The 25,834-nt window shown below is 42.7% G+C and overlaps 1 protein-coding gene across 2 annotated transcripts in view; it reads right to left on the bottom strand.

Annotated features, from left to right (window-relative positions):
• Positions 1-13,829: 13,829 nt before the first annotated feature.
• The window catches only part of GCLC (glutamate-cysteine ligase catalytic subunit), a 29,368-nt gene continuing 17,363 nt past the window's right edge, over positions 13,830-25,834 (bottom strand). The window contains exons 4-16 of one of the 2 annotated variants that reach the window (XM_018558868.1): positions 25,210-25,323; positions 23,298-23,356; positions 23,080-23,216; positions 22,911-22,985; positions 22,560-22,676; positions 22,341-22,479; positions 20,688-20,800; positions 19,402-19,494; positions 18,469-18,573; positions 17,986-18,067; positions 17,115-17,218; positions 16,908-17,028; positions 13,830-14,311 (exon numbers count right to left, since the gene is read on the bottom strand). In XM_018558868.1, coding sequence (XP_018414370.1) covers positions 14,106-14,311; positions 16,908-17,028; positions 17,115-17,218; positions 17,986-18,067; positions 18,469-18,573; positions 19,402-19,494; positions 20,688-20,800; positions 22,341-22,479; positions 22,560-22,676; positions 22,911-22,985; positions 23,080-23,216; positions 23,298-23,356; positions 25,210-25,323 — 1,465 coding nt within the window. In that variant the 3' untranslated portion in view covers positions 13,830-14,105. The remainder of the gene's footprint in view (positions 14,312-16,907; positions 17,029-17,114; positions 17,219-17,985; positions 18,068-18,468; positions 18,574-19,401; positions 19,495-20,687; positions 20,801-22,340; positions 22,480-22,559; positions 22,677-22,910; positions 22,986-23,079; positions 23,217-23,297; positions 23,357-25,209; positions 25,324-25,834) is intronic. The other variant, XM_018558870.1, reaches the window with a different exon arrangement.

Below are 25,834 nucleotides of genomic sequence, written 5' to 3' on the forward strand. Positions count from 1 at the left end.
GGTGGCTGCATTGTTTAGGTACCTTATTTGGAAGAAGAAATATCCGAGAATTAAAATGGAATACTGTATTTACAATACCCTAAATCAGGGGTCGGCAACCCCCGGCACGCGTGCCCGGCTTGGCACGCGAGGCCACATCGGCTGGCACGCAGGCCCGGATTTCCCACAAGGCCACCGAGGCCCGGCCTCGGGGCGGCAGCGGTGACCCTGTGGGGAAGTTGCGGGCGCCGGTGTAAGGTATCCGGCGGCCGCACACTACGGTCCGCCGCCGTCCAATCACGAAGTTGTGCTGCTAAGATAAACACATTCAAATAATTAGTGAGTTTAACTTATTATTAGCAGTACAACTATGAGTACAAAAACTGAAATTTGCTAATACCATGGTGCACTATTGTTCAATGGCACTCGGTTGTCTGATGGTTGCAAAAATGGCACTCGGTGTGTAAAAGGTTGCTGACCCCTGCTCTAGGTCTTCCAGCTTGTCGTAGAACAACTGGTAATAATAGCAATGCTTTATTCTAAAGACAAATGTACAATTATTTGTTTTGGGGAAAAAGGAACAGGCAGCTAAATCAAAGTTTGGCATTGGCTATTAACTAAGTGATAAAGAGCTGCCCTACATCTGTGACTACATCTTGGAGCTGGACCAGAATTCAGCTTTGAACCCCTCCCTCTCTGAACTATGAGATCATGACACCACACTCATGAAAGAGAATGCATGTCAACATTAAATATTGACACTGGTATGCTCATTTTACTGAAGGTTGGTACAGGACAACAGGGTGGTTAAGTTTAGATGGGCTACAATGTACACACTTGCTAAAGGGTAATAAACACCAACGTATTCTGCACTTATTTACCCTATCCATCCCTGTGTTCTTGCTCACCATATACCAGTGTTAAAGCACCGTATTAAATCCCTACTCTGCCTCTAAAAAAGAAATGGAAATTAAGTTACCGTATACTCGACATGTGCACCAGCAAAAAATTTGTTTCGATTCGGATTTTGCGTTATTTCGTATTTCAGGATTCCGGTTCGAAAGTCAATTCTTTTCGGAATTCGGACGAAATTTGGTAGTGGTAATCTGTACGAAAGTTCGTTTCGTTTTCCTTTGTGGCAGCAAAGACATTTGAGGGAAAACTTTTTTTTTTTCCTCAAATGTCATTTTGCTGCAACAAAATTTTGTCCAACAAACGAAATTTCATACAGACTACCGCTAACGAATTTCGGAATCGGAAAATTCGGATACACACATATCTACAGTATACCTGTGTGAAGAAAAATCAAGCTTTGGCTACAAAACTCACCTTATTCCGAGAGTGTCTCAGGATGCACTATGGCAGTGATGGCGAACCTTGGCACTCCAGCTGTTTTGGAACTACAAGTCCCATGAGGCATTGCAAGGCTCTGACAGCCACAGACATAACTCCCAGAGGCAGATGCATCTTGGGATTTGTAGTTTTGGCACAGCTGGAGTGCCAAGGTTCGCCACCACTGCACTATGGGATAAAGGCAAGGCTGCGGAGGCTGTGTGATGCTTTGGGCAATGTTCTGCTGGGAAACCTTGGGTCCTGCCATTCATGTGGCTGTTACTTTGACATGTACCACCTACCTAAACACGGTGCCGACCAAGTAAACCTCTTCATGAAAAATGGTATTCCCTGATGGCAGTGGCCTTTTTCAGCATGACAATGCACCCTGCCAAGTTGGTTTGAGGAACACAACAATAAGTTCAAGGTGTTGACATGGCCCCCAGAAGTCTCCAGATCTCATTTCAATGGAGCAGCTGTGGGATGTGCTGGAAAAAACAAGTCCAATCCACGGAGGACCTACGTAGCAACTTACAGAACTTAATGGATCTTCTATTGCAGGCTTGGTGCCAGATACTACAGCATACCTTTAGCGGTCTATTGGAATCCATGCCTCCATGGGTCAGGGCTGTTTTAGAAGCAAAAGGGGAACCTAATCAATATTAGGCAGGTGGTCATAATGTTATGACTAATCAGTGTATATTCCAATAAGGAGACCAAACCAAGGACTTGGACAACGAAGAACATATATAAACCATGACAACGAAGAACATATACAAACCATGTAGCTTGTGTGGCTGAACTTAAAATGGTAATAAAAGAATTTATTGAACCATCTATTGGGCTTTAGTATAACATATATCATCAAGCATATTCTGCATATGTGAAAAAGTCTATACAATACCTGCATATCTATTGAAGAAAGTCCTTTATGAAGTCTTCAGTGCAGCCTGAAATTGTGTATAGCCTCACCAGAACTTGAAAGTCCTAATTGAGGTCTGAGTCGTGCTGGAGGTACAGTATACCCCCACATCCCATAATTTATATTAGCACATAGAAAAGAAGGGTCTGCTGCAGAAACACACATACGCCAATCGCTCCAACGCTATTATAGGAGCAAGTGATGTTAGATAAGACAATGTTACGAGGACTGTATAGATTTGTTAATACAATAATCACAACATAAAGACGTGCACAAGATGGACAGTATAAGTAAGAAACCTGTGACATTAACTGACTGCAACACTGCACAAACATCCTGCAATGTAAGCACAGAAATGCCCTAAATGGACCAACATAGTATCACACCATCTACAAAGGAAGTCCTGTAAGATGGTTTTACACTGTGGTGCAGGAATAGATTCCACCAAAATGGCATAGGAACTGTTGTGTAGCGGGATCCACCTATTGATCACCGCAGTGGTCACGTGCTGGTCTGTGTGCACCCGTGTTTCTGCTGTACATCACCAGACATCCGTTAACTCCTTGCTGCCCTGGTTAGCTTTGTAGTGGCTCAGATCCCTGGAATACTACCGTATGAACACTAGGCTCTAAAAAGGTACTCATGGCCTCGGGCGGAATTTCAGCACATCGCCTCTTCAAGGCGGAGCCCACCTCTGAGAGCAACCTGTGCCTGGCCTGACCAGTATTTTACCTTGATCTCTCCCCACATACATTCCTTTACATGGTTACAGCAGCAGTCCAGCCCACCACAAGTTTGCCTCCTGGAGAACCCCCATCATAGAGGTTGGGGGAAGTATCAGTCCACACACAGAGAGCCTTTTGTAACTTTACTTCAGTATCTTCTTATGCAGAATATATTACAAGCTTCAGTCATCCCATTCTCTGATGACAGCACATTACTTCAAGCACACATGAGTAGTTACCAACGGATAGCAGAGAGGAGGTCAGTCGAGGTATTGCCCAGAGTCCTGCATCCTACAGGGATGCGAGTAGTCCCATCCAAATAGTGCTGCTCCTGCCCTCCTTTGCTTCCCCCCCAGGGGAAGCTGACAGATACCCACAGCGACTACATGGTGACAGGCCTTGTCCTGTGCCTTCCCATGGACCAGCCTTGAGTCAATCATTCTAACTGTACTGTGCCAACTGCACACGTACCTTCATCTCCTGGGTGGCTGCCCCACCCAAAACTATATATCTGGCTCTCCCTGGACATAGAGTTCCCTCAGGGCAGAGCTACCTTTAACTATACAGTGACTCCCTCAGTCACTCACTATTACCTATGGGGACATCTAGCGGCAGATTGGCATACTGCAATCCTCAATCCTGCCCACTACTCTACAGAACCACACATCAAAAGGGGCTTAGTGTTGTTACATTAACTGGCTGCAACAATGCCCAAAACAAATGGTGCAAGTATGCATAAGACATTACATAAACGTCATAAAACTCTGCAGCAACAGACTAGATAACCATCAACACAGGACGTCATGCAAGATTTTTATACTGCGGTATTGGGTAAAAACACCCTAAAAATATTGCATAGGCACAATACAAGATACGGATACGGCTAAGAACTGTAACATTTATGTAGACACACTAACATAACTGCCATGCTGGAGAAGCCTGCTGTCAAATACTATGCTGTGACTGTCTAAACCAGGGGGGTCAGCAACCTGCGGCTCCAGAGCCGCATGTGGCTCTTTCATTCCTCTGCTGCAACTCCCTGTCCAGGGGCAGAACTACTGCCAGGGCCTTGGGGCCTGAGGCTGTGGGGCAGGGCCAGTGTGGTCCGGTCCTGGGCACTCCCCCCCGGTGGAATATGCGGCAGTACAGGGCCCCGGGGGTCCGCACTGCCGACGGGCTTCTTAGCAAAGGGGTGGGTCCTGCGACCCACCTCCTCTCCCGGCCGCATCCCTAGTAACAGGCTGCGGGAGAGGAGAAGTGTGTCACATGCGCCTCCCCCTGCAGTGCACACTGTCTGGCTGGTATGCTTGCTGTGAGGCTTGGCAGGAGAGTCCGAAAAAGAACAAGAACTGATCTGCCCAGGAACACCTGTTCGGTCCTGAATTGTCACTTCTATCTGACTTTGAGTTTGGGGTGGTATGTGAGATTGCACTCACAGATTCGGATAGAAGTGACATTTCAGGACCGAACAGCTGTTCCAGGGCAGATCAGTTCTCCTGCACATACGATTTACGATGCCGATCTGCCCTGGAACAGCTGAGAAAGAGTTGGAATGCTTGACCTATTGGCGGCCACACATTCCAGCGCCAAAAAACTTGGCGGGATTACATTGAAATGTGTGACCACATCACCGGTCACACATTGTAACGTAGTCACAAACTTTGATAGAACGCCGCCATCAGGGGTGTACGGCCGGTACTCATGTGAGGGGTCTGGGCAGCCAGAGGGGCCTCTTACATGAGTATCAGCTGTACCATGGGCGGCATGGCAGAGGAGGGGGTGGAGGCCACGCCCCAGCAGCAGGTAAGTAATGTTGGGAGGAGGTACAGGGAAAGGGACTCAGACGACCAGCCCACCTGGGACCCTGCAGAGCCCACCAGAGAGTCTCAGATGGGCTGTGCAGGATCTATGGTGTGCTCTGCAGGGTCACTCTCAGGTGGGCTCTGCAGGGTCTCAGGTAAGTTCAGTGCGTTACTAAGCTCACATATAACTATATACATGCTATACATAGCATAAAAGGTAAAAAAAAAACAACTATATATGCCGTGTTATCTTCATTTTAGATGTCAAAAGGGTTTTGTGGCTCCCGGTGTTTTCTTTTCTGTGAGAAATGGGTCCAAATGGCTCTTTGAGTGTTTAAGGTTGCTGACCCCTGGTCTAAACAGTAGAGCAAAAGTACAACATAATTTTGCAACTGGAGCTGTAAATAGATTATGCCTTTGATAATATCCAGCTGAACAAGCAATGTACGAGGACAAGTGACTACAAATACTGAGCGCCAACAAGCTATAGTATTTTTGCATGGAGCCCCTGCTGCTGAATTACCTCACATTAATGAAAACGCCACTGCCTTATACATTTAATTAAAAGTCTGCTACAGAATGGGGTCCAGTCTTGAAGAACTCTGTAAGAAGAAAAACCAACCTTTGCAGCGGGGTCACCCCCAAACTGCAGGAGTTAAAGTGCTTGTTTTTGCTTAGGATCTAGAATAACAAAAGACATACCGTATTTTTCACTCCATAAGACACACTCCCCTCCCCCCCCCCCCAAAAGGCGGGCAAAAATGTCTGTGCGTCTTATGGAGCAAATGTGTGAGAGCTCCCCCTACAGCTCGACGCCCGGGACATGCAGTTTCGGGCGCCCGGCGAGTATTTTATTTTGTACATTTAGCCCTGCTCCTGACAAGCAGAGCTAAATGTATAGTGTGGAGACGCCGCTCGCCGCAGTGATTTGCTTAGATCACTTGTAGGAAACAAGCAGCGGTGCTCCTGTCCGCCGCTTCTCTGGGGGACGCGTGACCGCGGCATAGGAGCTCACCATAGAGCAGACGAAGAATGTCCGTTCTTAGTCTGCTCTGTGTGATCACTGAGACCGTGGCGCTGTGATCACTGAGACCGTGGCGCTGTAATCACAGCGCCACCTGTCTCGGCTGTCACTAACTACAGCTGCCACAGAACCCTACCCTCCCTGCGTCCTATGGTCAGGTGTGCCTTAAGGAGCGCAAAACACGGTACTTACCAGAACCTCAGTCGCTCTTGGCTGCTAGACTGGTCCCTGCAGGAGGACAAGTCTAGTAGCGAGAATCGGGTGAGTGTATCTTAGTTCTTTTAGACCCTAGACCAAAACAAGCACTTAAAGTGGCAATAAACACAGAAGTTAAATCTGAAAAATGCATTCAAGTTCAACTATTAACAAAAATGTATCTTATTTGTGTATCACTCAGCTGTAGATACGCAAATCATCTCTGAATTGGTACCGACTGTCCTTCCTTCTGGAGGGTGGCTACTTTTGTTCCCAATGGTCCCTGTGTGTGTTACAAAGTAGCCACCACTTCAAGCTCTCTCCTGTGGTAGACTGCAATCTCAATAGAAATTAGTAAACTAAAACGTGACATTGTAGTCCATCACAGGAGTGAGATTGGAGCAGTGGCTAATTTACAACACACACAGGGACCATGGGGAACAAAAGTAGCCAACCTGCAGAAGGGCAGTGTCGGCACCTATTCAGAGATGGTTCGAGAGTCTAAAGATTAGTGGTGAGGATAACCCCACTGTAAGGGTTAAGTTTTCTTCTACGTTCTTTACCAGAGATGCCTTGTGTACTGGGAACTTTATTGTACAGTCTGAGAGAGAGTCTGCCTAACTCTCACATGGTAGGCAACTTGAGCAGTGTTCCATTAAACCTGCATGTCACAGGCAATAGCAGAGCAAAAAGTGCCTGTGCGACAATAAACAAAATAGCAAAGCAATAGGTAAATCCAAGACGTAGTTAGAGCCGAGCCAGGGGTCAGAACCTAGAGCAGGTAGTCAGCCGATCCAGATATACGCAGGGAGCAGGATGACAGTACAATAGTCGGAATCAGAAACAAGGAGATTAGTAGGCAAAGTCAGGATCATACACAGAGCACAGAAACAAGCAGAGAGCACTTAGTAGGTCTGAACAAATGCAAGGGCGGAAACCAAGTGAACAGACAGATTATATAGTGAACTTGAGTCGCATTATCAGTGCCAGGAAGCAGCCAGGAGTTTGCCAGTAGTCGCAGAATGATGAAGTTTATGGGTTTGATCAAGAGGGCATATAGGAGGAACTCTGCACAGAAGCTGAACCTGCAGCTCAAATGGACAAGGAGGGACAAGAAGCCATGACAAATATAGGGAGGTCCCCAAATAAAGTTTTCATTGAGCCAAGGTCCGAATTGCGGTCTGGACAGAACGGTTGCTCAGTCCGTGTCCATAGCGCAGTGCACAATTTAGGTTCCATTCACACCAGCATTACAATGCACAGCTGCTGGTGTGTGTTCCCAGGCACAGTGCTAATGCACATCCCACTGTTTAAGTTTTTGTTAGAATTCTCCACCTCCCCGCTTACACACAAACACTTGCATGCGTTACGTGTATGGTTTCATTCAAACCAGGTGGCAGGGTTGGCTTTAATTTCTTTATTTTATACTTGACACCATTATTATCACCTGTTTTATTAGTTTTTACTTTTGCATTACCTTTTTTTAACCACTTAACTTTTGCCATCACAAAAGGAGCTAATAAGCCTCCACGTGGCAGCATTTGGAGGCGACAGGTTATCGTTATGGAGACATCAGGAGTCTAATAGACTCCTGATGCCTCCAACTCAGGTGCTGAAGCACAGGAATGTGCTTCACCTTGTGTTTACCTGTCACTTGATCCAGTTTCTCACAGCTGGCTGAAGCCCCGAGAGCAGCACTTCCTGCTTCAGTGATCACAGAGCAGATCCTTGAATGGATGTTCCCTGGTCTGCTCCCACTTTCTATTCTGACAATGTACTGTGGTCCTGGGTACCACAGCGTAGGGGTTACAAGAAGGGGGCAAGTGGCACGATCATGACTAGTACAAGTGAACTGAGTAGCTGTACAGCCATGCAGAGCACTTGCAGTTGGAGGTGCTGGCCCTGTCTGTCTGATGTCATTGGTTGTTAGGAAGCAAGCAGTCCTAGCAGCCAATGACTGAAGCATAAAAGAACTGTGGTGAGTTATTGCTGGAAGAGAAAGCATCAGCCTCAGAGGCCAATGTATGCACGGTCAGCCAGCCATAATCCAGCGCAGGTAGGAGGCCACCATTTAGTGATCACTGATCTACAGGATATCTATATCATGTACCACAGGGCTTACAATTTCCACTCACCTGCTCGGCGAGCGGAAATAAAAGGACCATCACACAGCCAGCTGACAAGTCACCTGACTGACTTGCAGGAGCAGCTATATGGTCTGCATCTCTGTCTGATGCAGACCGCAGAGCTGCTCCCGTCACTGCTGGCGCTGACAGTTCTGAGCTCCGGCCGAAAGGATGGATTAGTAAGGTCTGCACCAGACCAATCAGCACTGGATCACCAGGGATTGTGCCTCCTCAATGCAAAGGAATCCCTAATCTGCCATTTACAAGCCGCAACTATCATAAGATAAGAATAAGATCATTTAAGGTGTGTTTAGGGGCGGAGTTAAGGACAGGGCAGGGTAGGGGTTAGGTGGGGCAACTGGTGGTGAGTAACTTAAGGCCTTGCTAGTGGCTCGGGACTTGAAATTTTGAGCTCTGATGTACTGTATATGTATATCATATGTACTTTATACATACACTACTGTACAAAAGTTTAGGCAGGTGTGAAAAAAAAATGCTATAGAGTAAGAATGCTTTCAGAAATACAAGTAAGAGTTGAATTTTTATCAATTAACAAAATGTAAAGTAAATGAACAGGAAATATCCACATCAAAATCAATATTTGGTGTGACCCCCTTTACCTTCACAACAGCATCAATTCTTCTATATACACTTGCACATAGTTTTTGAAGGAACTCTGCAGGAAGGTTGTTCCAGACATCTTGGGAGAACCACAGATCTTCTGTGGATGTCGGCTGCCTCAAATCCTTCTGTCTCTTCATGTAATCCCAGACAGACTATGTTGAGATCAGGGTTCTGTGGGGGCCAAACCATCACTTTCAGGGCTCCTTGTTCTTCTCTACACTGAAAATAGTTCTTAATGACATTGGCTGTATATTTGGGGGGGTCGATGTCCTGCTGCCAAATAAATTTGGGGCCAATCACTACACCTCCCTGATGGTATGGCGTGATGGATTGGTATCTGCTGGTATTTCTTAGCATTTAGGGCACATTGATCCTGACCAAATCTTAAACTCCATGGGCAGAAATGCACGTTTGTCATGCAGACTTGCAAGGACACATTATTGTACTGCTTTCCAGCCCTTTGGCAAACAGACTGCATCCTGCTACAGCCAAATATTTCAAATGTTGACTCATCAGTCCAGAGCACCTGCTGCCGTTTTTCTGCACCCAGGTTCCTATGTTTTTGTGCATAGTTGAGTTGCTTAGCCTGGTTTCTACGTCAGAGGTATGGCTTTTTGGCCACAATTCTTCCATGAAGACACTTCTGGCCAAACTTCTCTGGACAGTAGATGGGTGTACCTGGGTCCCATTGGTTTCCAGCAGTTCGGTGCTGATAACACTACTGAACATCTTCTGCAGTCGAAGGGAAGTAAGCAGGATGAGTCTTTCATCTGTTGCATTAAGTTTTGTTGACCAACCACTGCGTCTACAGTCCTCAACGTTGCCCATTTCTTTGTGCCTCTTCAAAAGAGCTTTACAACACCACATATTGAAACCCCAGTGTGCTTTGAAATCTTTCCCTGGAGAGACCTTGCCCATGCAGAATAACTACCTTGGGTCTTGCTGATGTGCTCAGTCTTGCCATGGTGTAGGACTTGACATGAAACTGTCTTCCACAACCTCACCTTAGTAGCAGAGTTTGACTGTTCCTCACCAGTTTTAGGCCTTTTAGACAGCTGTTTCTGTTAATGACTGTTTCAACCTACATATAAAATTGATGATCATTAGCACCTGCTTAGTATAACTGGTTAATCCTACATAATCCCTTATTTTGTGCAAGTGTAAGAATTGATGCTGGTTTGAAGCTAAAGGGTAGTCACACCAAATATTGATTTGATTTAGATGTTTCTTCTGGTCACTCACTTTATTTTTTTGTCAATTTACAAAACGCAAATATATATTTTTTTGGAAGCATTCTTGCATTGGAGCTTTTCACACCAGCCTAATAAATAAACTTTTGCACAGTACACGATCCATTTCATCTATATCTACAGTATATCACCCATATTAATAAATCTAATTATAGAAGTCTATATCATCTCAGGGCCGGTGCTAGGATTTTTGCCAACACAGACAGTTACATTTTTGCATTAGGACCCCACCTGGAGCTCCTCCCACCAGACCAGCACTGACTCGCCGCGCCGCTGCTCTCCCGCACCGAAGGTAAGTGAAGGGAAAAAAAAAAAAAGCACAAGCATCGGGTCATTTTGACAAGTACTTGTCAAAACGCCATGTTTTTTCCACCCTCACCCTGCAGCGCCCTCAGGCGGCCACCTGACTTGCCTTGCGGTAGCACCAGGCCTGTATCATCTATACCATCAATATAGACAGTTTGTCATGCCACCCAAAAAAAAAAAAATGTAAGCTAAAGCTCCATCATGCAAAGAAGAATCAGATCAGACAATGCTGCAGTTTTCTTTCAGCCACAGCTCATTTAAAATGGTCTGTTGCAAAGTGAAGGGGGGGGGGACGGGGACGACTGTTCTGTGGTTAGACTAATCAAAATTTGAATTTTTTTTTGCCAACCATGAGCACTGCATCCTCCAGACTAAAGAGGAGAGGGACCTTCCAGCTTATCAGAGCTCACTACAAAAACCTACATTGCTGGTGTTATGGGGTGCATATGGAATGGGCAGCTTGCAATTCTGGAAAGGCACCATCAATGCTGATATATCCAGGGTTTTAGAGCAGCATATTCTCCCATAGTCTTTCAGGGAAGGCCTGCCATATTTCAGCAGGACAACACTAAACCGCATACTGCATCAATGCAAACAGCATGGCTTCATAGAAGAGTCCAGGTGCACCACACACGAGTCCTGTCCACCCAGTCATTGTTTATTAACCTGTGATCCTCTAACTCCTGGAGCATGCAGAGACTTCAAGTAGAGAAAGCAGAGGTCTGGAGCAGGGTCCTGGCAATAACATATGCCTACATTGTGTGTGCGCAGGTGACTTAAAACCAAAAGCATAAACAAAATCACACAACAAATTGTTACTTCACATAAGGCAATAGATTTAAAAACACTATTATAGGTCTGCAAGACAGACTTGTGCCAAAGTCATACTATAAGAGACAGATCTCCATTTCAGTGCACATATATGGCAATGAACTCTACGTAAAGCCGTGTGTCACAGTGCCCATTCCCAAGTAAAAGACAACCATAGCTAATAAGGTCCTTATGGGCTGAGAAATTTAATAAAAACAGCATTAACAGGTCTTGATCTCATGGGATTATAAGGCTTCGGAGACCAAGTGGAGTGGAACTAATGCAATCCTGAGCTAGTAGCAAACAGCCTGGAGTTTGCAACCAGTGCAATCAAGGAGGCCAAACATCCATGAGGAAAACACAGCCAGTTAGCAGTTAAATTGGAATTATTAAGAGGGGGAAAGAAAAAAATGTATCAGCTAAGAAATAAAAGGAGAGTCCAGTGCCATATACAACATGGACAGATCTAAAAAGGTAAACATAAACATTACTGTCTACTGCCATTTCTGTTCTGAAACAAAATAGGGTGTAAAACATACATAACACCCTTAAAAGGAAAACCCCAATACACATTGGTCATGTAGGGAAGTTGTAACTTTAAAAAGCTAGTGCAAATCCATAAAAAACAACTCATTTATATTGTGGACTTGGCTGGAAAAGGCAGCATCAGGCCCCCATCCAGTGATGTGATTTGTGATATTACCATCTGGCAGCCCAGGGCCACTGGTCAAATGCATTTCACCTGGCACATACCCAGAAGGGGACACATGATAGGGCCCAGACCTCTTCCTGCCTGTAAAGAGGAAAGGACTGGGGTGCAAAATGGAGAGCCCTACCATCAAGAACTATGAGGCAAAAAAAGGGGTGGACTGGAAGAGTACTACAGACCAAAAAACCCACAAAATTGAGGGAACCGCCTTCCACCAGATTCCAAGTAGGGCTGCAACTAAATGATTTCAATAAAAAAAAAAGACTAGTTGGCCAATTATAAATTTTCCATTATTTGATACATCGGATTTAAAAATAAAAGCCATCCTTAAATTGAAAATACATAAATGCAGTGTTACAAACAAAATTTACTACGGAATAAAAACTGCATACACAAGTTTTTGCAATTGCACCACAGCTTTGGCGTACCATGCATTCCAGTGCAGGCGATCACACTGTGGGTGGTCGTGTTTAGGGGTGCCATTAACATGAATGGCACTGCAACACTTCCCACAGCAGAATTTCAGGCCAAAACTGAAAATTACCCTTTTCCCACCTTTTATAATTTGTATTTTTTTTTTTATTGTATTGTAAGCACATGGCACTTAAATAGCTTCAGCCAGGGAATAACAGCTGCCAGTGGCAAGATTCCACAGCCAAATGTAAATACAGTAAGTAGTGGGCTGGTGCAATAGCCAGCCTGCTATTGGCCATTTCAAATTGCAACAGCAGGCTGGCTATTGCACCCCTACCCACTGCTTGCTGCTTGCTGTGCCCTCCTCCCAGTGTGGAGGATATTGCACCCCACCCACTGCTTGCTGTGCCCTCCTCCCAGCGTGGAGGAGAGAGCTAGGGGATCCAACCAACTGAAAAAACAAATAGTTGACAGCTATTGTCATTATGGATTACAGCCCTAGTTCCAAGCAATGCATCCTCTCCAGACAGGAAAAGAGAAAAAAAAAAAAAAAAGAAAATCAATGCAGCACCAGTTCAGCAGAAGGACTTCCCTTTTCCCTAACTGTGATGTGCTGCTGACTTGGGAAAAAGTTACTTTAGCGTAGCAAGAAAAAATATACTCTACAGTCACTTTAAACATTACTGAATAGAATAAGACAGAAAAAAAAAAAAAGAAACCCCACACACGTGGATTCTGTATTTTTATTTTTCCCCCCCAAGTCAGTAGGTACCAAATTTGCATTTAAACTCAAGATTAAAACGGTAATACAGAAAAGTGGAACGGTATTTAGAAGACAAAGTGTGTTTCAAGAGGTCAATTGCTAATATGCATCAATAGTTGCAATCCACACTTTTCACTGTTAATAAAATACACTTGGAGTTTTATTTGCATTCATATATACTGAATATGATGTGGTTATCTTCTAGCACTAACAAGTGATTACAAGCAATATGTACAGATTATAGGACAATTACACAAAATCAGACTAATCCATTAAAAAAAAAAAGAAAGCGTTATCCAGATAAGGCCATTGCTATTTTCGGTTGGACATGTTGAGATTTGTGAGAGCAGTAGACTCTACTGCATAAGATTCAGTAGACTAAAGTCACAGTTTATGTTTAACGGATTGGGATTTGAAAGACATTTGAATTTATGAAGAAATTATGATTTCAGCAGCTTTGTCCTAAAGCAGGCAGTGCATATGATCAGGGAATCCTTACTGTGGGAATAAAATGCTTTAACAGTGCATGGAATGCAGATCTCATCTCCCCCTGGGCATTGCCAGTCCAGCATCAGGCAAAATGTGCTGACTTCAGCACAGATGTCTTTCAGCTGACCGATTCTTTATTTTGGCCATATGACTAGGCAAACGGCAGGTCTGTGTGATGTTTCTTGTGCATGCTTTTGTCAATGATCAAGTATAAGGTTTGTCAAGTCATTAGTAACCAATTCAATGCTTACAAAATACATTCAAATACAAAATACCTAGAACATAGAGACAAAAAAAAAGGGATTAAAATGCTTAATTATTAAATACTACTATTGATACCATACTGCAGGAATTGGTGGACAACATGGTCTTCCCCACTGTATACATAAAAATGTAAGTCGCTTTCACAGTAACGTAATACACTGTTATTTCAATACATTGTTAGTCATAAAAATAGTTTACTATTTACATATACACTGTATAAATGTTAATAGTTATATATTCATTAAGGAAGTTACCACTGGATAAAAGCTCATTGGCCCATACTTTTGTGCAGTGTTACGGTTTGGTCTTCAGATCAATAAAATGCAGTTCAACTGACACACACACTACACCCCGGTGGACCATATAACATATCATACAGTCGTCTTGCTTCCACTGGGATTTGTTTTCGAAGTTGTAAAACCAACCAGCCCTGGACAACCCGTTTGTCCATTTGCTATCTGGTTACATTTAACCATTAAGTCATAGTTAATTTTGTCAGTGATCACGCTGTCCTGCTTATAGTCTGGATGGTTTGATACAAATTCTCGCATCCATCGAGCAGCTGTCATCAGTTCACCTAAAAAGAAATGAAAATCATGATGCCATGTAAAAACAAGAATCCTTATTAAATGAAGAATTGTAGCCGTTATTCAACCTCAAATAAAGCTTTAGGAGCATGAATGTCAAAAACATGCAATTGTCAAGACACCATTTGTTATCGTTTTTTCCTGTACAGCCTGTATGTGGTCTAATTGATGCCCTCTGTGCACAGAGCAAAACACCTCGAAGCATAATGTTATTAAAGAAAGCTTTCCCGAAACGTAAAAGGCAGTCATTTCCAATGAATGTTACTATAGGAGATTAGGACTTCCAACTACCAATTAGGCATACTTCCCCTACAATTGAGGTCAGCAATGGTCCTACGTAAAATGTATGTAAACCCAAAATTGATTTTTCAGTATGTGTTCTCGAGCTAATCTTTTTTTTGTGTGTGAATCTGTTGCAAAGTTTCTTACCTTGGAGGTCTTACCAGTAACAGAACTTTGTTGCAGACTGGCTGTACTAGCCCATTGCCTCTCAATTGACAGTAGCATTGTCAGCCCTCTGTGTAAGGGCCTCCACTTGGCAATTGAGCTCCTTATTAAGTCTATTAGCTAGACAAGCCTGGGGTCCCTTAACTTTTTGCAGTCATGCATTTAAATAGTGCAGGCGATCAGGGCACCAGTACCATGAAAACACAGGAGACTAATCTAGTGCATGCTAAATCCAGGACCTCCTCCAGCATTCAGAAGACAAACAGAAGTCCACCTCTGTCCAGCCCTGCTTCACCTCCCGCCAAGCTGCCTCAGTTGCACGGTTGTGAAGTATATAAAAAAGGTGGAAATCTGATCTGAAGGCAGAATGGGCAACTCTGATGGGAAGGGGGAACTTAATTTTTTGCATGGATTCCCCCTTAAAAACCATGCCAGACCTTTATCTAGGACAGCGGTTCAACCTATATAGTGCCGCGACCCTTTGATAACAATGCCCAAGTTGTGGTGACCAACAGTAAAATTTCCGTTGCTCCTTCATCGCTGTAATTTTGCTACCATTAGAAAGCTATTAGATAGCGGCTCCCGGCCGCCCGGGAGAGAAACACTTTCTCCCGGAAAGGTTTACTCCGCTCGATTGAGCAGAGTAAACCTTTCCCTGCTCTGGTTTTTTTTTTTTTTTCTTTCCGACATCGGAGCCGCCGTAAGTCAGAAAAACCCCCCCACCATAGGAATGCATAGCTAGATTCCGATCGGCTATTTCAATTTGCAAGCTGGCTATTGCACCAGCCCTCTGCTGCTGTCAATCACTAGAAGGGGACCTGATTGAGAACTGTATGCCCCCTTCTGCTGATTGACAGCAGCGGCGGGCGTGTGCAGTAGCAAGTTTGAAATAGCCAATAGGAATCTAGCTATGCATTCCTATGCTTTTTTTTTTTTCTTTTGACTGACGGCGGCCAGTCAGGGGAAAAGAAAAACCCAGAGCAGGGAAAGGTTTACTCTTCTCGATCGAGCAGAGTAAACTTTTCCGGGAGAGAGTTTCTCTCCAGGGCCGCCAGGAGCCGCTATCAGATAGCGGGAGACTCCCGGAGCGTCCGTGAGAGTTGGGATGCCTTTAGGCGACCCCTGGCAAATAGATGGGAGCCTGCCACAGGAAGTGTTACTGGTTCTCCAGGTAAGAAACTTTGCAAAAGATCCAAAACAGAAAAAAGCTTCATGCAGTGGGGTATGATGACAAACCTGAAAAAAATTAAAGATTTATGGTTTACATACACTTTAAAAATAGACCTTATTAGAATAATTCATAACTACAGCAGAACTAGTTGCTTGGAAACTATGCCCAGCCTAATTTTTTTTTTTTAAAGGGAACCCTAAGAAAGAAAAATAATTGTTTTAAGAAAGGACGGTCATTGCCGGAAGAATAAGCACACAGCTGAGAAAAAATAAAAATCATGTCGATCCAAAAAGAGTAAAACATCTGGGCGATAGCAAGGTATTAAACACTAGACGCTAGAGTTATTTTAAACAGACATCTACCTGCAAATCAGATCTGTCACGAATGACATGTCTCATCATTAATCCAAACTAGCTTACGTATCAAGTCATTTAGGGATGTCCAGATACTAGTATTGGTATCGGGGCCAATACCAGGCATTTTCACGAGTACTTGTACACGTGAAAATGCCCTGATTCTTAAGGCAGATACTGGCCTTTTACATTTTCAAACCGCAACGACGGTCCGAGTTGACCGCTTGTGGGGACCTCCATGTAGCTGTCCATGGCAGTGCCTGTCCGGTTGAATATCTCCTACTCGGCACAGGCACAGTACAGCCCCAGACATGGCACACTCCACAGCCTAGCAACTGCCTCCAGAGATCCACATGTCACCTGGGCAAGATTGGCACACAGCCTGGTAAAAATTCTGGTGTGGGGATGGGAACTTACATTAATTTCTGGTAACATCTTTATTTCGCTCTGGTGAGAAGCTACCCTAAAATCATCAGTATTTTAGTAAAAATGTCACATGTCCCTTTAAGAAAAAGTATCAGTAATTGGTATCGGCAAGTAACTGAGGGAAAGTACTTGTACTTTGTCTTAAATTACTTTAGGTATGTCCTGATGCCACTTTAACACTGGTCTTACCTGATGCTCGCTTCTTGATAAGTTTGAGATAGTTTAGTATGGTGCAGCGTGTATCCACATCTACCTCCATGTTTTCTAGGTAAGAATTAAGAATGGGAAGCAAACCTGGAAAAACCCCTTCCTTCAAAGAGTAAACAAGAATACCTGATTAACACATTGTGTATATACACAAGTAAAACATTAGTATACACTGAAAGCAGTTCTCACCTTGCCATTGATTATAGTATCAATACTCATAAGAGTATATTCTTCGGTCTCAGCTTCTGTACCATTAAGTGTTGCATAACAGCCGTCAACAGCAGCAATGCCAACTGCAAAAATCATAAATTCACAAGCGTTTGAAAGAATATACCAAGCTTTATCCCATTAGATTCAATAAACATTTCCCTTCAGGGTGTCCTGTACAGTCATTTCGTATCCGGCCTAACACTATAAAACTGACCAAACGGGCCACAATTGAAGATCAAAAACGGTCAAGAAAACCACTTCAGGCCGCACCTTTCAAAGACTTATAGTAACAGCAAACCTAAATATCAGGAACAGAGAACCGGAAACTGTTTTCTACACAATGGTCCATGATCAGGTTTAGGAATGCATTTGTATATGTATGTGAAAAGCCTTCTAGGATCTTCCACAATGCCTACTTCCCTTTACAGGTTTTTCCTGAAGGAAGAATGAAGTGGCCAAAATGTGACAGAAGACTTGCCCTTAAGAATAGTTTTAAAAATCTGAAAACCAAGGGTCTTGTGGCATACTGCATATTGCAGTGCCTGTCACCTTTCCTCTGGATGCAGGCTATCCTATTAGAGGGTGTCTAGGAAACTTCTTAATCTTTGCAAACAAACCATTCCTAAAACCTTGATTAAAATGAGTTAATATTTAATCAAATGTATAGACTCGCGAGTTACATTATTACTTCTTATGAACATCTATGGTTTTCCCTTTTACCATCTCCCTATAACTTTAATGGTCACATTACTCATGCCATTTTGATCAATGTTATGGATACATGTGCTAGTTGCAACAGAATGATTGTGATAAAAAGAGAGGACTGACTAGAAAACATTATATGAAGTACCTTTACAAATATCCTTTTTAAAGTAAAACATTCCCTGACGCACAGCATCACGTTTCTGGGCCATTTTCATATTTTCATCAACCTGAAGAAAAAAACAAAAACAAAATTCAGAAAACTTTTAACCCTAAAAAGGGGAAAAGAGCCATTGTACATCGGACACACACACACACACACACACACCAGATATTAGTAGTCAAAGTGTATGTATGTATGTATGTATGTATAAAAAAGGAAGTACAGCGTTTATCTCTTACTGGCTCTATAGACCAGACCTATATTCTGGCCTGGAATAATCACCTGTAGCCGTCTTACTTTGTAAAGAGTGCGGAGGACATGCAATACACAGAAAATGTCAGCCCATTTATCACAATCTAACACCAGAAAACTGTTAAGGTAATCTTTATAAGTGCAGCCAGAAAATCATGTATGACAGCATCTCAAAAGATAGTCTCTGTTAAAAGCAATCCCTGTGAGAGTTTATACCTTTGACAATGGAATAAGAAAATCCAACTTGTAAGAAAGTATTACTCTGGTCAGCAACACCACAAAAACTACATAGGCAGAGTTTTCAAAGTCTGTTAACTGGACCTAAAATAGATACAAAAAAAATAGGACTTTAAAAGTGATAGTGAAAAACATGCTCAGACTACACGCTACTTCTATTACACACAACAAACTAGTCATATTGTGTCCTTAAACTGATGGATTTAAATCTTCCATTTAAAGTGAATCTAAACCAAAATGCAAACATTTTAAAATATTGCAGCTTAGCAATCTTTAAAAAAAAAAAAAGTAGTAAATACATTAATTCACGTTTTTTTTTTTTTTTTAATAGACTTTCTCCCCTTTATTTTTACATTGTGATCCAACCAACAAGTCTTTATTTTTTTTTTACTTCCTTTACCAGTCCAAGCTGTTCAGTAAAAGTGTCAGTTAGGAGGTTAGAGGAAAACCATTTAACACTGACGTGGGGGCTTACAATAGTCCGCTTTTATTCATTTACATGAAATCATTAACCCTAATGGGGGTTAAAGAAAAAAAAAAAAAAAACTGCTGCTGCTGTAACTTCCTAAAGTGTAAGCTGCAGTTAGGCTCATTAGCCAAGTCCATATAAAATCTGGTACAGCATCCAACACTACCCTCCCCACAAAAGTGACAATGTTGCTGTCCAAGGGTGGCTCCATTGCTCCTCCAGAGCGGAGCCACCCTAAGACAGGAAGTGTGTTACTGGCTGGATCAGCAGTTGAAAATAAAGGGGGGAAAAAAGCCTAAAAAATATATTATTTTATTATTTTTGAGTTTAGATAGTCTTCAAATATAAACAAACCCTACAGAATGTTGACCATGTCATTAACCTATGGAATCTTTAAGCACAAAGTTGCTTTAAAGCGATCTATAGAATAGATGAATACAAACCTCCATAGGACGAAACTCCACTCGCCACCCTATATCAGAGTTAGGTGGAGGAGGCTTAAACCTCATTGTCTGCCAGTTAGTGGATTGGATATTCTGGAGGAGGAAATGATAAAAAGGGTAGGTGACCATCAGTTGGGAAAGCAGAATGACTTAATATAGTACTAACATGCTCTTCTTGGATTATGTAATCAAAAGCTGCCAAGTACAGAGTGCCTGGCTTGCATCCAGTTTACAGAAAGTTAAGCCATTTCTTTTCATAGCTTTAAGTCGTTAAAAACAAACAAAAAACCCTTGCATTACGATTGCCATTAAATAAACACTGTCTGAAATGAAGATTCAGCTTCTACTGAACAGGATTATACACCTGGGTTGCTAGTGCCACCGTCACGTCCACAATATGCTCTGCATTCCTCACAATACGCATATGGGAACGTGCAATATTAGAAATGCTTCCGACTGCACAAAAGGACAAATTCCTTACTTCTCAGAAGTCAGGTCATTGTGTAACAAGAGATTAGGAGAAGGAAGACTGCTGACATCACTGTTGAAGACCAGTGACCAGGAAGATAGTAGAAAGTAAGCAGTGTGAACAGCTGGGGAGAATGATGGAACCACTGTCTGGCAAGACCAGACTCTAGAAACTGCAACTTAAAACACAAGTGGTCTGTATGCATTTCACTTACTATATTCAGCAAAGGGTGAAATTATGCCCCAAGATTATACTTTCAGGTAAAAGGTCACTTTATATCTTCTCCAAACCACGGTATCATATGGAAACAATTTATTTTCAGTGCAAAATACACGTCGGCTATTCTGGGTCACAAGCCAGCACTAAAACTGGCCATGCATTATAAAACATGATTGGCAGATCTACAATCAACTATATAGTTTGAGGGTCTGTGCGATTGGCTACAGATATATTGTTAAGATGGGTACTCACATTACACAGTTTGGATAAATGTACAGTCTCGTATAGATTTACTAAAACTGATTGGGTACAGATAAATGTATTGTAAAGGTGTGTCCTATCAGGCAGACCCTTGAACTACATAGTTGATGGTAGATCTGGAAGACTGTACAATATATGGTCACCTTTACAATAAACAAAAAGGAAGACCTGCAAGACCTTTTGTCCACATTTACAGACTACTACGTGCATACTACTGAATAATAGCCTTGAAAAAGGACAAGAAAAACAAGCTGTATGCATGTCTGCACCCAATGTTCCTATTAACAAGATTTTTGTTTTAAGAAGGAACTTATACAAATTTCAGTCACATACAAACCTCAAAGTGGTCAGATTCATTTGCATCATCCAAATGTATCTTCTCTTCAAACAATGTCAGAGGATCTCTGATGAAGAGATGTGCAATGTGTTGGGCCAAGAGGGGGTCAATACCTAAAATCACAAGAGTAAAAGACAATATTTTCATACATACAAAGCAAGATGAAGCCATCGATTAACTGTGTATTTGTTGATAGAGAACTTGGAGTCCTAGCGAAAATACACTGCAAAGTATGTATGAGGAAAGGTGGACGCAGTTATGTCCTGCAGTTATCAGGGCTTTATGGTAAATCCACAACCTCACTAGTGAAGCCGCAACTACACATTGTTTAACTGTGCCAATCACATTTCTGCTTAATACACAAGTTCAAACAAAGACTTTCTTCTAAAAAAAAAAAATAATATTTTCCTATTTAGCCTGTATTTAATGCCTGAGGGTCAAAGGTTAACTAAACTGAAAATTAACGGCCATGAATTATCGGATCTCACACAATGCAACTTTCAGAAGTACGGCGTGTACAATAAGAGACAGTGGACATGCCAGCAAGTTTCAGACTTCAGGTGACCTCTGTGGAAGGACAATGCAAACAAACCAGGTTATGGAAAATGTTGGTGTTGCTTACATTAACGGTTTAATATGCTGAATGGGGGCCGAGGCTGCTATACTCCCAACTGCTGGCTGTGCTGGAATAGCAATAGTCAAAACTGTGTGGAGGCCCCAGGACTAGATTAGACCTTCCATGTTATGCTTTCAAAAGTAAACAAACTTATCACTGGTAGAACCACGTACAACCTCACCATATCTGCCCTTTTCTAACACTATAGCTCTTTTTTTCTAAAATAGCAAATCAGTACTTAGTTCAATTTATAGGAAGGGAATAGCCCAGTATGAGGATGTAAAATGGCAGATAAATTGAAAAGGCAGGAAGTAGGCCAGTGACTCAGGGCCATAATCTTATTTAAGCCATGTCAAAAAGCGCCCTTTTGGATGGCTTAGGGAGTTCTCCTGTAATGCAGATCCATTCCCTTTTCTACTGTAAAAAGATGCTGCCTCCACCCCCAACTAACTGTCCCTCTCCCAAACCCTCCATCTGCCCACTACACTACCCTTCTCCTCTCATTGCTCACAACTTCCAAGTCCACACAGCCACAGCCTCATATCTCCTACCATGACAGCCCACAGATGTACCCAGTCAAGAAGGTTATAACTCCCAATCGGACCTTCCAAAAAAAAAAAAAAGATTCGATAATTATAGAGATTGCAAATACTAGGCTCAGCATGATTATGGAACTTGCAGTGTCCTCACAAAGAAGTGAGAAACTAGCATGACAAATGTCTATTCACACACGCACACTGAGCAGATCTAAAAAGGCAAAAGACCGAATATAAGAGGAGAGAGTCTGGCTTCCAATCAAACAGGTGATGAGAATGTGGAATCACATATGCCCTTTTTCTCATTCATCAAAAGAACAAAGTACATTTTTATTATCCCTCTGTAGTGAACATGCCGAAGTAAATAAAAAAAAAAAAGGAGAAAAAGGAGTGACCGTACAAATAGCTCTACAGGGTATATGAGGACAAAGGACACTGAGCTGGCATTGCATTGAGAAGTACAACCCTCCAATGTAAACATGAAAGAAATTGACATCCTACCCTCTCTTGTTAGTTGGCTATAGATTTCTTTATCAATAGTCAAATCAATGTCGTTGTACTTTTCACCACAGGTAGACAGATAACTGTCTATAGAATCGTATCGAGATTTACTGATTCTGTACTTGTTATTCTTCAGAGGCTACAAAAAAAGGAACCAGAAGAACGTTAGACTGTCAAGATGCAAAGCAAAGCATACATAATTATATTTTTATTGTATACCTCTAGGCCTCTTTCCTCTTTCGTTCGATCATCTACGGAGGCAGAAATAACTCCCCATCGACAGTCAATGTCTGACACATATCCTCTGTAGAAAGGAGCAGCAGCACTCAGGGCCATCTAAGAGAAAGTAAAGGGGATTTACAATCTAGTTCTTTTAATGCATCATCCTCCGTCAACACGGTTGACCGTTTCCAGTTCAAGAGGTTTGAAAGAATTTGATATAAATGGGACATGTACATAAATGCCAAAATGATGCAAGAATAACCAACAAACTAGAATGATAAGATGGTCATACCAGACCAGCCCCTTACCAGTGTTCTGCCATTGTATCGATAAGTACATAGCTCTTACCGCAATTGGACATATAGTAGCCAGCTGGTCATACAGGCATCTTGCTTCTGCAATGCTGCAAGCTTGAAAAGTGACCTAATTCAAAAAGGGAAATACATGTGAGCTAGGCAAGAACACAGGGGTCAGCTCATGTTTCAGTGATTAGATGTGTAAGTGCTGTGTTACATACCTGAAGGCAACAGTTGCCCATCCCAAAACCCATAGCATCCATGTAAATATGATCAGGCATTGCGGCTTTTGCATCATCACCAGTAGCATTTGGAAATTTCTCAATAAAAGGAGAAGGAGTGTTCAGGTCTTTAAAAACTGCACAGAACAAAAAATGAAGAGCGGTCAGATGTTGTCATTACACAGTGCGTCCTTTTGTATATGACCAGATGCACTCACTTGGAACATTAATAGCCACTTTTTCTCCACGCCGGTGCCGAATATTCCTGGTCAATGTACTGGGGAGAAAAAAACGAAAAAAATAAGGATTCCTTTTTTGCATATCTGGGCTTCAAGAAGGTTTACACCTAGCTCCTCTTGGAAAAGCATTTAATACCCATGAAGCCCTTTTTGGGACGTAGCACAGGCAAGCCTGCAAAATACCTCCTCTCCACAGGTGACAATCATGTTTTGCTGTAGGAAACTTTTCAACTTGTTTTATAGAACATATTTAATTTAAAAAGGGAGAAGATTGAATTAGAAGATCTTCACGTTTACAAAGACTTTACTAAAAAGGGCGATATGTGGAGGACTTTAAAACATATGTACCTTTACTCATCTCCATTACACGGTGGACTAAAGCGACACTAAAAACTCAGGAGTTACATTTTAAAAATGCATTCAAGTAGCAACTATTAACAATTTACTGTATCTCATCTGTGTATCACTCAGCTGTAGATCCTCAAATCATCTCTGAATTCATACTGAGACTGTCCTTCCGGAGGGGGCAGCTTTTGATCATGGTCCCTGTGTGCGTGCTGTAAAGTAGCCACCGCTGATGGACTACAAATCTCAGGTTTAGTTTACTAATTTGTACTGAGATTATAGTTTAGCACAAAAGTGAGCTTGGAGTGGTGGCTACTTTACAACCAACGCAGGGACCATGGTGAAAAGTAGTCATCCTCCAGAAGGAAGGACAGCGTCAGCAGATGATTTGAGGATCTACAACTGAGTGAATCACAAATAAGATACATTTTGTTTAGTTAACCCCTTCGGGACGGATGTACAGTGTACGTCGCCAGCATCGGCGGCTATTGCCGCCGGGACTCTGTTTAAACTTGTAAAGCCGACTGTCGGCTTTACAACAGAAGCGATTCTGGCGACTTACCTGGGGCCAGATCACTTCTGTGTCCCGCCGTGCTCCGTTGCCCCTCCTACGGGCCCAGGACCGGCTTCCTTGGTGTCCGCGGGGAGCAGGCCGACGAACTTCCGTTCATCGATCCCCCTCCCATGGGACCGGGAGCGATGCAGATTGCCATCACTTCCGGTCCCTGGGCTGTCAGTTCTGGGCTCCTGCAGCCCAGCTTTAAGCTATTGAAGTGCAATCTGCACTTCAATAGCTTATTTCCAGTGTAAAGGTGACACTGGGGGTCTTTTGGACCCCAGCATCACCTTAAAGAGTACCTGTCACCAACATCTAAATTAAAATAAATCTAATAAAACATTTAAAATTCCCCCGCGAGCACGCGCGTCGCCACGTAAACACGCGTCGGGTGCGCCTACATATGAAAACGACGAACGCGCTACACATGTTGGGTATCGCCGCGCACGCCGGAGAGCAATAATTCTAGGGTATCTCTAAATTGATGACCTGTGGGGGCCTTTAAAGCGTCTATGGACTTTTTGGGGTACTGCAGTTTTTCGCCGTTTCACGGACGGACGCAATTTGTAACCTGGCCATGTTGGGTATCGTTTTACTCGTTGTAACCTCATCTTTTATATTTCATTTAACAAATGGGTATTTTGTTGTGTTTTGGGGCATTTAATAAAATTTTTCACTAAATGTTGGGGTCTAATAAGGAGTTGCGCTAATATTGCGCAACATAAACATTTGCAACTACCACCATTTTATTCTATAGGGTCTTGGCATTCAGAAAATATATAATGTTAATGGGGGGCTTTAAAGTCATTTTCAGGCCTAAAATGTGGAATACAACATGGGTGCAAAAAATGAAAAAAAGGCCTCAGTCATGAAGGGGTTAAAAACAGTACTTCAATGTATGTTTAGGATTTAACTACTGAGTTTGTCACTTTAAAGTTTAAAAGGATGCCGCCTCTAAGCAGATCAGATTGTTAAAAGATGCAAACACACCTAAATCGTGGATGCATGTTGATAGCTTCATCTGGAAAGAAAAGTGACTTGGATGCTCCCTTCTCCACTGGGGTAGGTGGAAATTCTGGCAATGTAAATCCAGGAGATCCCAATCTAAGAAAAACAAAAAAACACTAGATGTTAAACATTTTGCAACACAATGAAACACTGCTGACCAACCACTATTTAGTATATAACACTAGATACATAGACATATTACATGGCACCAAAGTGGTTCTGTTTGCCAAATCTTACCCAGCACCATGTTTTCAGTACTGGAATGCACTAGAAGTCAGTCACAGACAGTGTCACAGACCTTACCAGTGCTTAGATTTAGTGGCTGGATGCAGTTTTTTTTTACCTAGTAATACTATGAACACACTTTGTGTCCCTACCATTTGCCCCACTGCATCTATACAGGGAGCAAGATTTACAAACCAGCTAGACTTAAAACATGCGTGTTTGTTCATCTTTGTTACATGGTGAACTGATGAGACAGTAGTTTAGGCAAACAATTTCTGTGCCTGCTGAAAGTTTTAGCCCAAGAAGTGAAAACTAATTAAGCCACCACATCCAATTAGTGGCAAGAAGCAGTGGCCTCCCATTAAAACAAGTGCACCCCCCT

Source organism: Nanorana parkeri, unplaced genomic scaffold (assembly GCF_000935625.1).
Source record: "Nanorana parkeri isolate BGI_ZX_2015 unplaced genomic scaffold, ASM93562v1 scaffold364, whole genome shotgun sequence".
NCBI classification, from domain to species: Eukaryota; Metazoa; Chordata; class Amphibia; order Anura; family Dicroglossidae; genus Nanorana; species Nanorana parkeri.